Raw genomic sequence first — 11,446 nt, forward strand, 5'->3', positions numbered from 1 at the left:
CTGGGAAGTGAAGTCCGCGGCTGCTCGCGCGCGGCCCCCTGGGAACTGTAGTCCACGGGCACGGGACAGCCTCGCTGCAAGGCCGGGCCGAAGGCGCGCGGAACTACGCTTCCCGGCATGCCGCGCTCCGCCCGGCCCTCCGGCCCCGGCCCGTCCGGCCGCCCCGCCCCGCGGTCGCGGTCCGCCCCGTCTGGTGGGGCGACGAGCCGCATGGAGGCCGGCTGAGGAGCGCCGCCCCGCCTTGGTACGCCGCGCGGCACGGGCCTGGGGCGGGGGGCGGCGCGCGGGGGCTCCGGCGGGTCGAGGTCAGCCCGCGGTCCAGGTCGGATGCTGCCCCGCATCGGGCCGGGCGCAGCCAGCCCCCAGCGTGAGGTCTCGGGCCGGAAGGATCAGCCCCGACCTCCGAGGAGTGCGCGCGGGGCCGGAGTCGACGGCGAGGGTCGCGAGGGTTCGAGGGCTCGGATGGTGCGGGCCGGGGGCGGGGCCGGGGGGCGGGGCCCGGGGCCCGGAGTCGGGGGTCGGGGCCGGGGGCGGGGTCGGCCGGAGTCGGGGGCGGGGGACCGGGCGTGAGGGGCAGGGTCCCCTCCTCCCCAGGCGGCGGCGGCAGGGTCTCGGTGGAGACCCTGGGCCCTTCTGCGTGCCGGAGGCCTCTGCCCTTCAAGCTGAGCAAGCAGGGCTGCCATATGGGCAAAGGAGACCAAACTTCCGAGGCCTTGTAGGTCTTTACTTACCTTGTTTCTGTGAAGAGCTTTATTGAGACATAACTTACATGCCATAAAGCACCACAGAGTTCACGTATGCGTCTTTGTGAAAACTGTCCCGAGAAAGGAAACCAAAGCACACCGAAGACAGCGAGGAACTCGCTCAGAAGTCCTCGGCTGACTTTGGGCGTCAGGGCAGCCTCGTCAGGAGATTGATGGTTTCCAGGTTGAATCCTCCTGGCTTTCGGGGTCCCCTGGAGAGGAAGATGTCCAGGCCACCAGCTCGGCGCCCTCCTGTGCAGGCTCCACTCTCCCTGGGCCTCTCCCTTTTGCCGCTGTTGCCCCCTTGTGTGGCTGGGAGGGAGCCCTGACCTTGGGGCCACTGGTCAGCCTTACAGGATGGCGGTGATGTTGCAGCCAGGAGAGGGCCTGGCACGGTGGGCGGGCAGGCCCCTACCCAGCGCCCTGCAGTGGAGGTCAGTGTGGGGACCCAGCACTGGGTAGAGTCTAGGTTCCAAGAGGGTTGACCAGGTGTGGTAGGCTTCCGGCTCAGGTGTGAGTTGGCATGTGCCCTCTACCCCCATCCTACCCTCGGCCACACCTCCATAAAGCAGAGCCTGCCAGACCCAGGAGGGTCTCCGGTGGCCAAGGTGCCCAGGCTTCAGAAGTGGGGATGGATGTAGGGGGTCAGGGCTTTGGGCCACACCCTGCTGCCTCCCAGTGCTCCAGCCCGCTAGTCTGTCCAGTTTGGAACCCTTGGCTTTGTGAGCAGGCCTAGTGGGTTGGTTGGGAGATGGTTTTTCTGGGAACTCCATCAGCTCTTGGTCTGGGCGGCAGTTTCTGGCTTCCTAATTTTTAGAGGGATGAATGAGAGAGAATGGCTGTCTTATCCTGCTCTGCAATCATGACAAAATACCACTGAAGGGGGCTTAACGGTTTTCTCACAGTTCTGGAGACGGAAGAGGCAAGATCAAGGTGCTGGCTGATTTGGTTGCTGGTGAGGGGTCTTTCTTCCCGGCCTCCAGGCAGCTGCCTTCTCACTGTATCCTCACCGGGCCGCTCTCCCGGGTCTCTTCCCAGGAAGGCTCTGATCCCATCCTGGGGCACAGCCTCATGACCTCACCCAACCCTCACCATCTCCCAAAGTCCCCGCCTCCTAATTTCACCCCCACTGGGGTTAGGGCTTCAAACTGTGAGGGGACACAGTTCAGTCCATAGCTGTTCCTGGAAGGGGACAGCTGCCTGGGCTGGGCAGGCGGGAGCTGTGGCCTGCCACTCAGCCCGCACTCTCCGGTGTCCTCAGGTCTGTCCTGCCAGGGGCACCCAGCAAACCGTTTCCTGTGCTGACACCCCATCCAGCAAGAGCACCTTGACACGTTCCCTGGGGGTCCCTAATGCAGGTGGGGCTCTCCCTGCCCTGTGAGCAGGTGCATTCTCTGGTGAACCCGACAAGATCGGTCCTCACGGGGGTCAGGGATTCCCTCGGATCTGGAGCTCGTTTTCCTAGAAGTGTGTGGGTGTCATCTGCGTGGAGCCAGATAAGGGTGGCGTCCCTCTCTGTGGACGAGTCTCTTGAAACCAGGTGGCTGGTTCTCTTCATGCCCCAGCAGAGGGAAGCTGAGGTGACATCTCAGTGTGGCACGCCTCGTGCTGCTCGTGGAATGGCTGGGTGGCTGCTCTAACCACCTCACCCTAAAGGCAGGAGCTAAGAGCCTGGCGGGTTGGAACGACTTGCCCGAGGCTGCGCCGCGCCAAGCAGCAGCCTGAGATCTGGCCAACCCTGTAGCCATCCCCCGCAGCACGGGTGCTGGCAGCCGCCTAGAGGACTGGCCTCGGTGGCCAGGCTCGGGAGGCCTCTCCCCTCCCGCCGCTGAGCCTGGTGCCTCCCCCCCAGGCCGTGCTCCGTGGACCGTCCGGCTCAGCAGTGACACCTGTTGGGGGCGGTGAGCACCTGGACCGGGCAGAAGGGTCTGCTTCGTGCCGGGCCCCCCAGGGTCTCGGCGGTGGTGGCCGCGGCGGGGCCAGGTTGCCGGGCGGAAGCCTGGTTCCGGCCTCCCTGGGGCTGTGCTGGCTGGTGGGAGCTGGGCGCTGGAGCCTGGATTTAGGAGGGGGCACATCGATCTCCCCGCGAGGGTGTTAGCCTGGGGTCTGCTGGTCGCTGCAGCCTGTGGTGGTGTGATGAGCTGCCAGGACCCGTCGTCCAGAGATTTTGTGGCCAGAAACACAGCCTGCGGGTGTGGGAGATGGAGGCCGGGCCCAGGGTTCTATGGCGTTGGGCCCTTTGCTCCCCTCCCGTAAATATTTAGAGAGGCTCGGGTCCCAGCCGTAAATATTTGAAAGTGCATCATGGTGAGCGGGGCTCCCTAGGGGAGGAGGGATTGATGACCCACTGAACTTACTGATACGTCCTACAAGGGTATCAGCAGGGGCCCTGGCTGAGGTTGCAGGAAACCAGGATATTGGGAAGTGTGTGCATGTGATAACATCAGAGAGACGCTTCTCAGAATCACGGGCTCTTGGCCCTGAAGGGGCCTCGGTGGCCTTCCTGCCTGACCCCTCCCAGGCCAGGCGCCCACCCCAGCGAGATCGAGGGGACCTGGGTCCTGGTGCTGCGGTTGGTGGCCCCGCCATCTCGGGGCTCAAGGCTCGTCTGCCCCCTGGGGACAGAGGGTGAGTCTGGCCTGGCCAGGCCAAGTGCAGGGAGGGCAAGGGCAGGGTCGACCCAGACCTGTGACCCCCACCCCTGTGGGAGGGAGGCCTCGGCCTCGGTGGCCCTCCTCTTACCGGCTGTCACACAGGCTTCCCAGGACAGCACTGGATGCTTCCTTAAGAAGTTTCTCCAGTACTTTGGCAGCCTTGTGTGAAGCGGACCGGGGGGATGCTCTCCTGGGCCGGCTCGGGAACCTGAGAGGCGGGCGGGCCCCAGCTCGGCCACAGACACAGCTTCCTGTTTCTATTTCGGTCAGTGCCTTGCATTAGTGGAGCGCTTTCGTCTGTGAAGTGGGAAGGAGGCGGCCCCGGGAGTGGTGAGGCCGGGTGAGCCGCTGCCCGTGGGGACCGGGCGCCCCCGGCGCTGCTGCTCCTTCCCCGATGGCGGGGCGCCCGGGGGCCCAGGCCGGGCTCAGACCCCAGAGCCGGCTCCCCTGCCCCGTGCAGAGGCCACGGCTCTGCCTGCCACCCTTCTCTGCTGGCGGGCCTGCCCCCTTTTGGTCCTGAGCCAGTTTCTCTTCCAGACCCTTCCCCCAGCCTCATTTCTTCCAGAAGGCACAGCCGTCCTGGGATGGGCTGCCCTGCGCTGAGCCACTTGCCCGAGCCGGTCCTCCCGGCCTCAGGCGAGGAAGCGGAGCTCCCAGCGGGCCGGGAACAGAGCCCGGGTTAGGGTTGGGCTCAGGGTCACGGGGTGCAAGAGGGAAGGACCTTGACCTAGCGTCGTGTTTATTTATTATTTGTTTTTCCTCTTTGTTGTGAAAGTGCAACAGTGAAACTGACAGGCGCCCCAGGGGTGTCCCACTGCCCGCATGGGGCCTCCTGGCACATCCCATCAGTTCACGTGTGACAGACACGGACTCTAAAAACCCACGATACGGCGCCCACGACTGAAACCAAATTAGAGTCGTTCCTCACGGGACGGTCTCCAGTCACCTGTCAGGTTCTCCCGCGGGCCCCTCCTGCGGGTGCCAAGCCCCCTGTCCTTTGGCGGCCAGACCCCGGCTCTATACTCAGAGCTGGAACCGGAGGCTCTGTCAGACTCTGGTTTGAGTTTCTGGCAGGATTTTAGGAGGTTCGGGTGACGTCCGTGTGGCAGATGTCCAGGACAACGTGTCCCGGGCCCAGCGCGGATCTTCTCTCTGGTGAGAACAGCCTTGCTGGGCTCCTGCACCCCGTCTCCCCTCCAGAAGGGACAGCACAAGCGGCTCCCGCGTGACCTCCGGGGCTCGGCTCCTAGCTCAGCTTCTTCGAGTTTGTGCCTCTTTTCTTCAACCAGAAGAAGTCTCGGTTCTCAGTGAGGCCGACACACACCTGTGCTGTTCGCCGTCCCTCCCCCTCCTCCTCCTGAGTCTGTGCCGACGCCTGTGTGATGCTGCTGGTGACACGTATCGTCACCACATGTGGCTCCTGAAAGCGGGGCTGCAGCCGCACCGCCTTCCGCGCCAGCCCAGCACACAGGTTCCCTTCTGCCGCCTGGTTTTGTCTTTTTAGGGAATTCTATAAATTGTGTTTTCTTCCAAAGTCAAAAAGGAGGCATCCAGGCCTGGCCAGCTGCCCCCGCGGGGTATCCCCCTGCTGGGCGAGCAGGAGGCCGGGCGGCACGTCCTGCCCTTGGGTGACTCAGGCTCCCCGCCCGGGCGTCCCCACCCTGCTCTGAGCCCCGCACCGCAGATCCCGAGATCACCCGTGCCTGGGGCCGAGGTCCTGCCCGCGGATCATTCCCGACGGACGCCCGGCCCCGGGGCTCCAGGTGAGGGCGCGGCTCCTGTGTCTCCTCAGGCTTCACTGGTCGCCGCCGGCAGCCGCCGCCCCGCCATGGAAGGGCAGGAGGAGCAGCCCCCTCGTGAGGTCAGAGCCCTGGGCTGGGGGCCGGGGGCCGGGGGCCAGGGGCCGGGGCGACCCCGTGGAGTGTGGGGCTCCCCCTGCGTGAGGCTCCCTGGGGTCACCCTGGCCTCTGTGCAGAGAAGCCCTTCACTGCTCTTCCTGGGATGTGGCTAGTCAGCCGAGGGGCCCGGGGCAGGGCGCCCTGAGGGTGGGCCGCCTGCGAGGAGGTTGTCTGCGGGGCATGCGGCTGGCAGTCCCGGGGGTTGATGGAGCCACCGCACGAGTCCTGGCAGGCCCCGGAGAGGCGAGTACCGCCACTCGAACGCTCCCCTTCCCTCTGCAGGCCAACACAGAGCCCATCGTGACTTCAGGGGGTTCGGAGGTGGTGCCCAGGGTGCTCCCCGGAGAGCCCCAGAACCTGTGTGCGTGCTCCCTGGGGTCCCCGTGCCGGGCGGGAGGGCCTTGGGCTGGGTGGTCTCCAGAGCTTGTGGTGGACCAGGGGCCCCGGCGCACCCTGGGGTGTTGGCGGGGGCGGCTCTTGAGCGCGAGCAGGGCTGCGGCAGGAGCCCCCTCCTCAGGTGGGGAGGCCGGGTGCCCTGCACAGCACCCCCGTCCTGGGCCCCTCGGCAGCCTGGGGGCTCCCCTCGGAGTGGGGCCTGGCCGCACGTCCTGGTGAGCAAGGACCAGTGGCTCGAGGCCGGGAGAGGCCCCCATGTGCGTCCGCGTTCCGCGGGGCAGCACACACCCCTGTCCCTGCAGCCGACGTGGACGCTTTCAACCTGCTCCTGGAGATGAAGCTGAAGAGGCGGCAAGAGCGGCCCAACCTGCCGCGCACGGTGACCGAGCTGGTGGCCGAGGACGGGAGCCGCGTGTACGTGGTGGGCACGGCCCACTTCAGCGACGACAGCAAGAAGGACGTGGTGAAGGTGAGGCCCGTGAGCCGCCACTGCTGCTGCTGCAGGACACGCAGAGCCGGGTCGTCCCTCCCTCCGTAGTCGCTTCCAGCACCGAGCTGTCTCCACGGCGGCTGACCGGCGGTGGGGTCGCCCTGGGGGTGGGCCTCCGGGTCCGGCGTGGCTCTGCCCGTGGGGCCCGCGGTGAGCCGGCGTGTCCGTCGCAGACCATCCGGGAGGTGCAGCCCGACGTGGTGGTGGTGGAGCTGTGCCAGTACCGCGTGTCCATGCTGAAGATGGACGAGCGCACGCTGCTGCGTGAGGCCAAGGAGATCAGCCTGGAGAAGCTGCAGCAGGCCGTCAGGCAGGTGCGCGTGCCAGCCCCGTGGGGACTCTGGTCCGGGACCCTTCACCCTGGCCCGAGGGACAGTGAGGAGAGGTGGCTGAGGCCCCAACCCCAAGGCAGGAGCTGGTCAGGGACCCTGAGGGCCCTGGGAGTGTGCTGGCAGGTCACCAGGGGCGGGGGTGGGGCCTCAGCGTGTCACGTGGCCCAGAGCTGCGACCCCACTGCGCCTCGCTCAGGGGCTCTGGACACAGGACCCAAGTCCACTCACACTGACAGGTGCCCCAAGGGGGATGTGGGCAGAGGAGCTGGGGGTCTGGCGTGGAGGGGTGAGGGGGAAAGGGGGCACCCGTGGGGCAGAGGCCAGGCAGCCGGTCCGAGACTGCGCGGCCTGCGGTGGGCCTGCTCTGGGAAGGTTGTCTGAAGGGCCGGGAGGGGCCTCTGAGCGTGCACCGTGGGTGAGGCGCCCACCGTGAGGCCCTGCTGGACGTCAGCTTGGCCCTCGCTCCTCCCCAGAGCACAGGGCAGGCCTCCCGCAGGGCCGCAGGCACCTGGTGCTCTGCCGCGCGCCGGCTGACCGGGCCTCTCCCTGCAGAACGGGGTCATGTCGGGACTCATGCAGATGCTGCTGCTGAAGGTGTCCGCCCACATCACTGAGCAGCTGGGCGTGGCCCCCGGCGGCGAGTTCAGGGAGGCTTTCAAGGAGGTGGGCCCGGGCCCGGCCGGGGGGCGGAGGGGGCTCGGCGCTAGGGAGCTGTCCGGGGCCTGAGGCTCCCCCGCCAACACCCAGCCTCTGCCCAGGCCAGCAAGGTGCCTTTCTGCAAGTTCCACCTGGGCGACCGGCCTATCCCCGTCACCTTCAAGAGGGCCATCGCCGCCCTCTCCTTCTGGCAGAAGATCAAGCTGGCCTGGGGCCTGTGTTTCCTGTCGGACCCTATCAGGTAGGGCCCCTCGGCCTCCCGGCCCGGGAATAGTGGCCAGTGGCCTGAGATGCCCACAGAGCACTCGGTCCACACCTGGCCTGGCCCAGCCCGCCATGCGGCACGCTCCTCTCATTCTCGGGCTGAGCCTCCTTCACGCAGGGCCTCCCCACCCCTTCCTTCTGCCAGGATCCCAGGCGGAAGGTGCGGGGTCCCCGCCCTGGGTCAGCGGTGCCCGCGCTGGGTCAGCCGCGCCCGCGCTGGGTCAGCCGCGCCCGCCCTGGGTCAGCCGTCCCTCGGGCTGGCGGCACGCCCTTCTCCCCCAGCAAGGATGATGTAGAGCGGTGCAAGCAGAAGGACCTGCTGGAGCAGATGATGGCCGAGATGATCGGCGAGTTCCCCGACCTGCACCGCACCATCGTGTCTGAGCGGGACATCTACCTGACCTACATGCTGAGGCAGGCGGCCCGGCGCCTGGAGCTGCCTCGCGCCTCCGACGGTGGGGACGGGCTGCCGGGCGTCACTGGGGACCTGCCGGGGCCAGTCGGGTGGGCGGTGCTGACGCGTCACTCCCCCTGCAGCCGAGCCCAGGAAGTGCGTCCCCTCCGTGGTGGTGGGCGTCGTGGGCATGGGCCACGTCCCTGGCATCGAGAAGAACTGGACCACCGACCTCAACATCCAGGAGATAATGACGTGAGTGCCGCCCGCCCACCCCTCCGCCCCACACACCCCACCCACGCAGAGCCGGGCTGGGGGCTGGGGGATCGTGCGTCCCCCAGCCAGGCCCAGCCCGCCCTCCCTCTCCCCGCCAGTGTCCCCCCGCCGTCCATCTCAAGCAGAGTGTCCTGGCTGGCCGTGAAGGCCACCTTCTTGGGCCTCCTGGGCTACGGCCTGTACTGGATGGGGCGCCGTGCCAGCAGCCTGGTCTTGTCACTGCCTGCCGCCCAGTACTGCCTGCAGAGGGCCTCCGAGGCCTGGCCACACAAGTAGGAAGGACAGAGCGAGCCACCACGTCCGTCCAGGGGGCTGCCCGCGGCTGCTCCTGTGACACGGCCGAGGGGCACGGGGGGCCGGCCCCCTGAGGAGCTCCGGGGTGCCACCCCCCATGGGGGTCCGGCCTAGCCTCGCCTGCCCTCTCCCAACCGCCCAAATAAAGAATTATTTCACTGTCTGAGCTCGGGCTTCCCAGCAGCCCCCCTCCACCCTCTCCCTGCGGGCCGCTAGGAAGTTCACCGGCCCGGGGTGAGCTGGCGGGGGAGGGGTGAGGCGCGGTGGGCCGCAGCCGGCCAGCCCCTACCTCACTGTGCCTTCTCTCTGCGTCGCAGGGGGCACCTCGCGGGGGTGCCGGGCCAGCACGCTGGCGAAGGGCAGCTTGGCCCGTGCAGCCCTTCGGGTGGCTCCTTGGCGCCCCCTGAGGGGGCGGTGGCCCCGGGTGAGCGCCAGCAACAGCTGTGCCTACAGAGGTTGTGTGTTTCTGGCTCTTAAAAGTGTCTGAAACTTTTCTACTCAGGTAATTTTAACTTAAAACAAACTGAAATAAATGTCAGGAAATACTAGCCTTAAATCTGGTTGGGGCAGAGAACATCTTTCTCTTGGAGTCTCGGTCCCAGGAAGACGGGGGCGGCGAGGGTCAGTGTCGGCCATGGGCAGCCAGGCTGGCCTCCAACTGCTGCCCGTCCGGCTGCCCCCGTGGTCTACCTCCAGCCGTGGGGGGCCCAGGGCCGCCACCGTCTCGGGGTGGAGCCTGCCTGGCCCGCGGGCGGTTGAACCTGCTTCCTGTGCAGCTGGTGGTGGGACCTGGGGGTCACCCCGACCCTCAGTGGATGGGTGGCAGTTGTCCACCAGGGCCCGCCAGTTTGCACAGGAACCGCCTTGGGTGCAGCTGGGCCCAAGGTCGAGCTGGCCCCACACAGCACTTGACCCCGGTCATTACCTGTTTGCGTCGTGTCCTGGTCACCTGTTTTCGACGTAGCATCTGTGCATCCCATCAGGGGCCCAGGGCCACAATCTGGGCCGGGGAGCCTTGGGCTGGGCCATGTCCTTGTCATTCACACGCTCGTGTACACGTCCCTTAGAGACTGAAATAAAATCTAATTTTGGAAGCCTGTTTTGTGAAATGTGCGGGAATGGGACTCAAGTACAGGGAGGGTGGGGAAGGGCATCAGGATGTTGGTGGCACCCACCCATCCCTTGTGGACCCCTGCCCTCCTAGTCCACACCCTGGGGCTCCCCTCCCTGCTCAGCGCCCCATCCTGGCACGCCGGAGGGGAGGAGGTGGGAGCGAGCCCAGCAGCTTGAACAAAACTCAGTGGGGACCAGCGGCTCACATCTGCCCAGAAAGGCAACTGAGCACGGAGGGGCGTGTGGGCCGCCCCGGGGGCACGGCAGGAGGCCGGCGGGGTGGCGCTTCTCCGCAGTGTTTGCCCCCCAGGAAGCATGGCTGCCGCCCTGCGCTGGGTCTCGGGGCTCTTCTGCGTCCCTCTGCCCTGGGCCAGCTCTGAGGTACATGGTCAAAGGCCGGTAGGAGCGGGTGGCGGGCCCATGGTGGGCCAGGGGCTCCCGGGGCTACTGAGCTTCCTCTGCCCGGCGTCTTCTCGCCACAGGTCCAGGCGGTCCTACTGGAACCCCAAGGTCTGGCCGGGTGTGGGGGAGTGGGAGGGGCCTGGTGCATGCTGGCTGGGTGGCCTCTGAGCTGTCACCCACAGGTCTGCACCCTGCAGGCTTCTCACTCCCCGTGAGGACCCGCCTGGGTACCTGCCCTGAACAGCCTGGGGGAGGGGCAGACAAGGACCAGGCCCCCTCCAGGCTGGTGTTAGGGGGGGCCAGCTGGGCCGGGAGAGGGAGGCGGGGAAGCCAAGGCAGACCCTCCTAGGGCAGCAGGTGAAGGCCATGTTGGACCCACAGGGAGAGGTGGTGTCCAGGGGCAGCGGGAGGAATCGAGGGTCTGACTGAGGGCTGGGGGCCAGCAAATGCTAGGAGCCTGAAGGCCAGCCACTTCCAGGAGGGAAGAGGCCTGAGGCAGGTGTGGCCCAAGGTGAGAGGACAGTGGCTGCCCGTCTGCCAGGACCAAGGTTATAAGTCATCTGCTGGATTGTCCATGGGCCCTTCTCAGGCTCTGGGTCTGGTCACCTGGAGAACTCCGACCCCTCCTGGCCCGAGTCTTCCCCAGGGAGGGACTGCTCTCAGATCTGGGTGGAGAACCAGAGGGCCCCAGTGGTGTGTACGCCAGCCAGCCAGAGGAGCCAGTGCCCCGTCCAGGAGGGCAGCCTGCAGTTCGTGTATCACTTTGGCAAAAACAGATGTTACCGTTGGCGGTTGGGAGGGAAGGGCCGCGCCAGGCCAGACACCTGCACCTGGGACAGAGATGCTCTCTGAGCGCTGGCCACAGTCAGGAAAGGAGAGGAGAAGTCTACTTCCAAGGGAACAAACGAAGATGCCCAGGATACAAGTTAAGTATAAAATAACATCCATTAAATTGAAGCCATCAGCCTGAGGCCTGGGGAGTTACTTTGAATCTTCACCCTATTTCTGAGAATTTAAATGTATTCCAATGCAAGTTTGTATTACACTGACAAGCAGAAAAACAAGGTTTCATTTTTCAAACATATAAAGAGTGCTTAGGGGAGAGCGGACATCCCTCCCCGCTGGACTGTGGAGTCCGATCCGCCAGGCACAGCCAGCACAGGAGGCGCTGACGTGCCCACCCCACCCCAGGTTCTGTGACAAGCACACAGACAGTGGTTGGACGGTGATTCAGAGTCAAGACTGGGGCGGGGAGAGGCTGCTGGATTTTGAGAGGTGCCGGCAGGAGTACAAAGAGGGCTTTGGAGACTGGGGAGAGGTAGGAAGGCCGTGCAGCCAGGGCCCCGGGGCCTTGTTGAGAACACAGGGCAGGCCTGAGCCTGGGTGCCCCACTCCCCGCAGGTGACCACTGGCCGGGGCTGGAACACATCTTGGGCCTGACCTCCCAGCCCGGCCTGCGCACCGAGCTGACGGTGGATCTGCGGGATGTGGGCGACCACTCGCTGTGGGCCCGCTCTGACAGCTTCCGCGTGA

At 66.2% G+C, this 11,446-nt stretch overlaps 1 protein-coding gene across 4 annotated transcripts; it reads left to right on the plus strand.

The window, feature by feature from the left end:
- Nucleotides 1-139: 139 nt before the first annotated feature.
- On the plus strand, nt 140-9,492 carry TRABD (TraB domain containing). 4 transcript variants are annotated; one of them, XM_082350309.1, is made up of 10 exons: nt 140-244; nt 5,190-5,258; nt 5,578-5,656; nt 5,994-6,160; nt 6,355-6,495; nt 7,066-7,176; nt 7,272-7,411; nt 7,717-7,889; nt 7,972-8,083; nt 8,203-9,492. In XM_082350309.1, the coding sequence occupies exons 2-10, from the start codon at nt 5,226-5,228 to the stop codon at nt 8,378-8,380; spliced, it is 1,134 nt and encodes a 377-aa protein (XP_082206435.1). In that variant the 5' UTR covers nt 140-244; nt 5,190-5,225; the 3' UTR covers nt 8,381-9,492. The 4 variants fall into 4 exon arrangements, with proteins under 4 accessions (XP_082206435.1, XP_082206436.1, XP_082206437.1 ...); XM_082350310.1 differs by lacking the exons at nt 140-244; nt 7,972-8,083; nt 8,203-9,492 and adding exons at nt 565-4,552; nt 4,687-4,868 and having other exon boundaries at nt 7,580-7,876; XM_082350311.1 differs by lacking the exon at nt 140-244 and having other exon boundaries at nt 4,915-5,258.
- The last annotated feature ends 1,954 nt before the right edge of the window (nt 9,493-11,446 follow it).

Source organism: Balaenoptera borealis (assembly GCF_965194805.1).
Source record: "Balaenoptera borealis genome assembly, chromosome: 13".
Classification (NCBI taxonomy): Eukaryota; Metazoa; Chordata; class Mammalia; order Artiodactyla; family Balaenopteridae; genus Balaenoptera; species Balaenoptera borealis.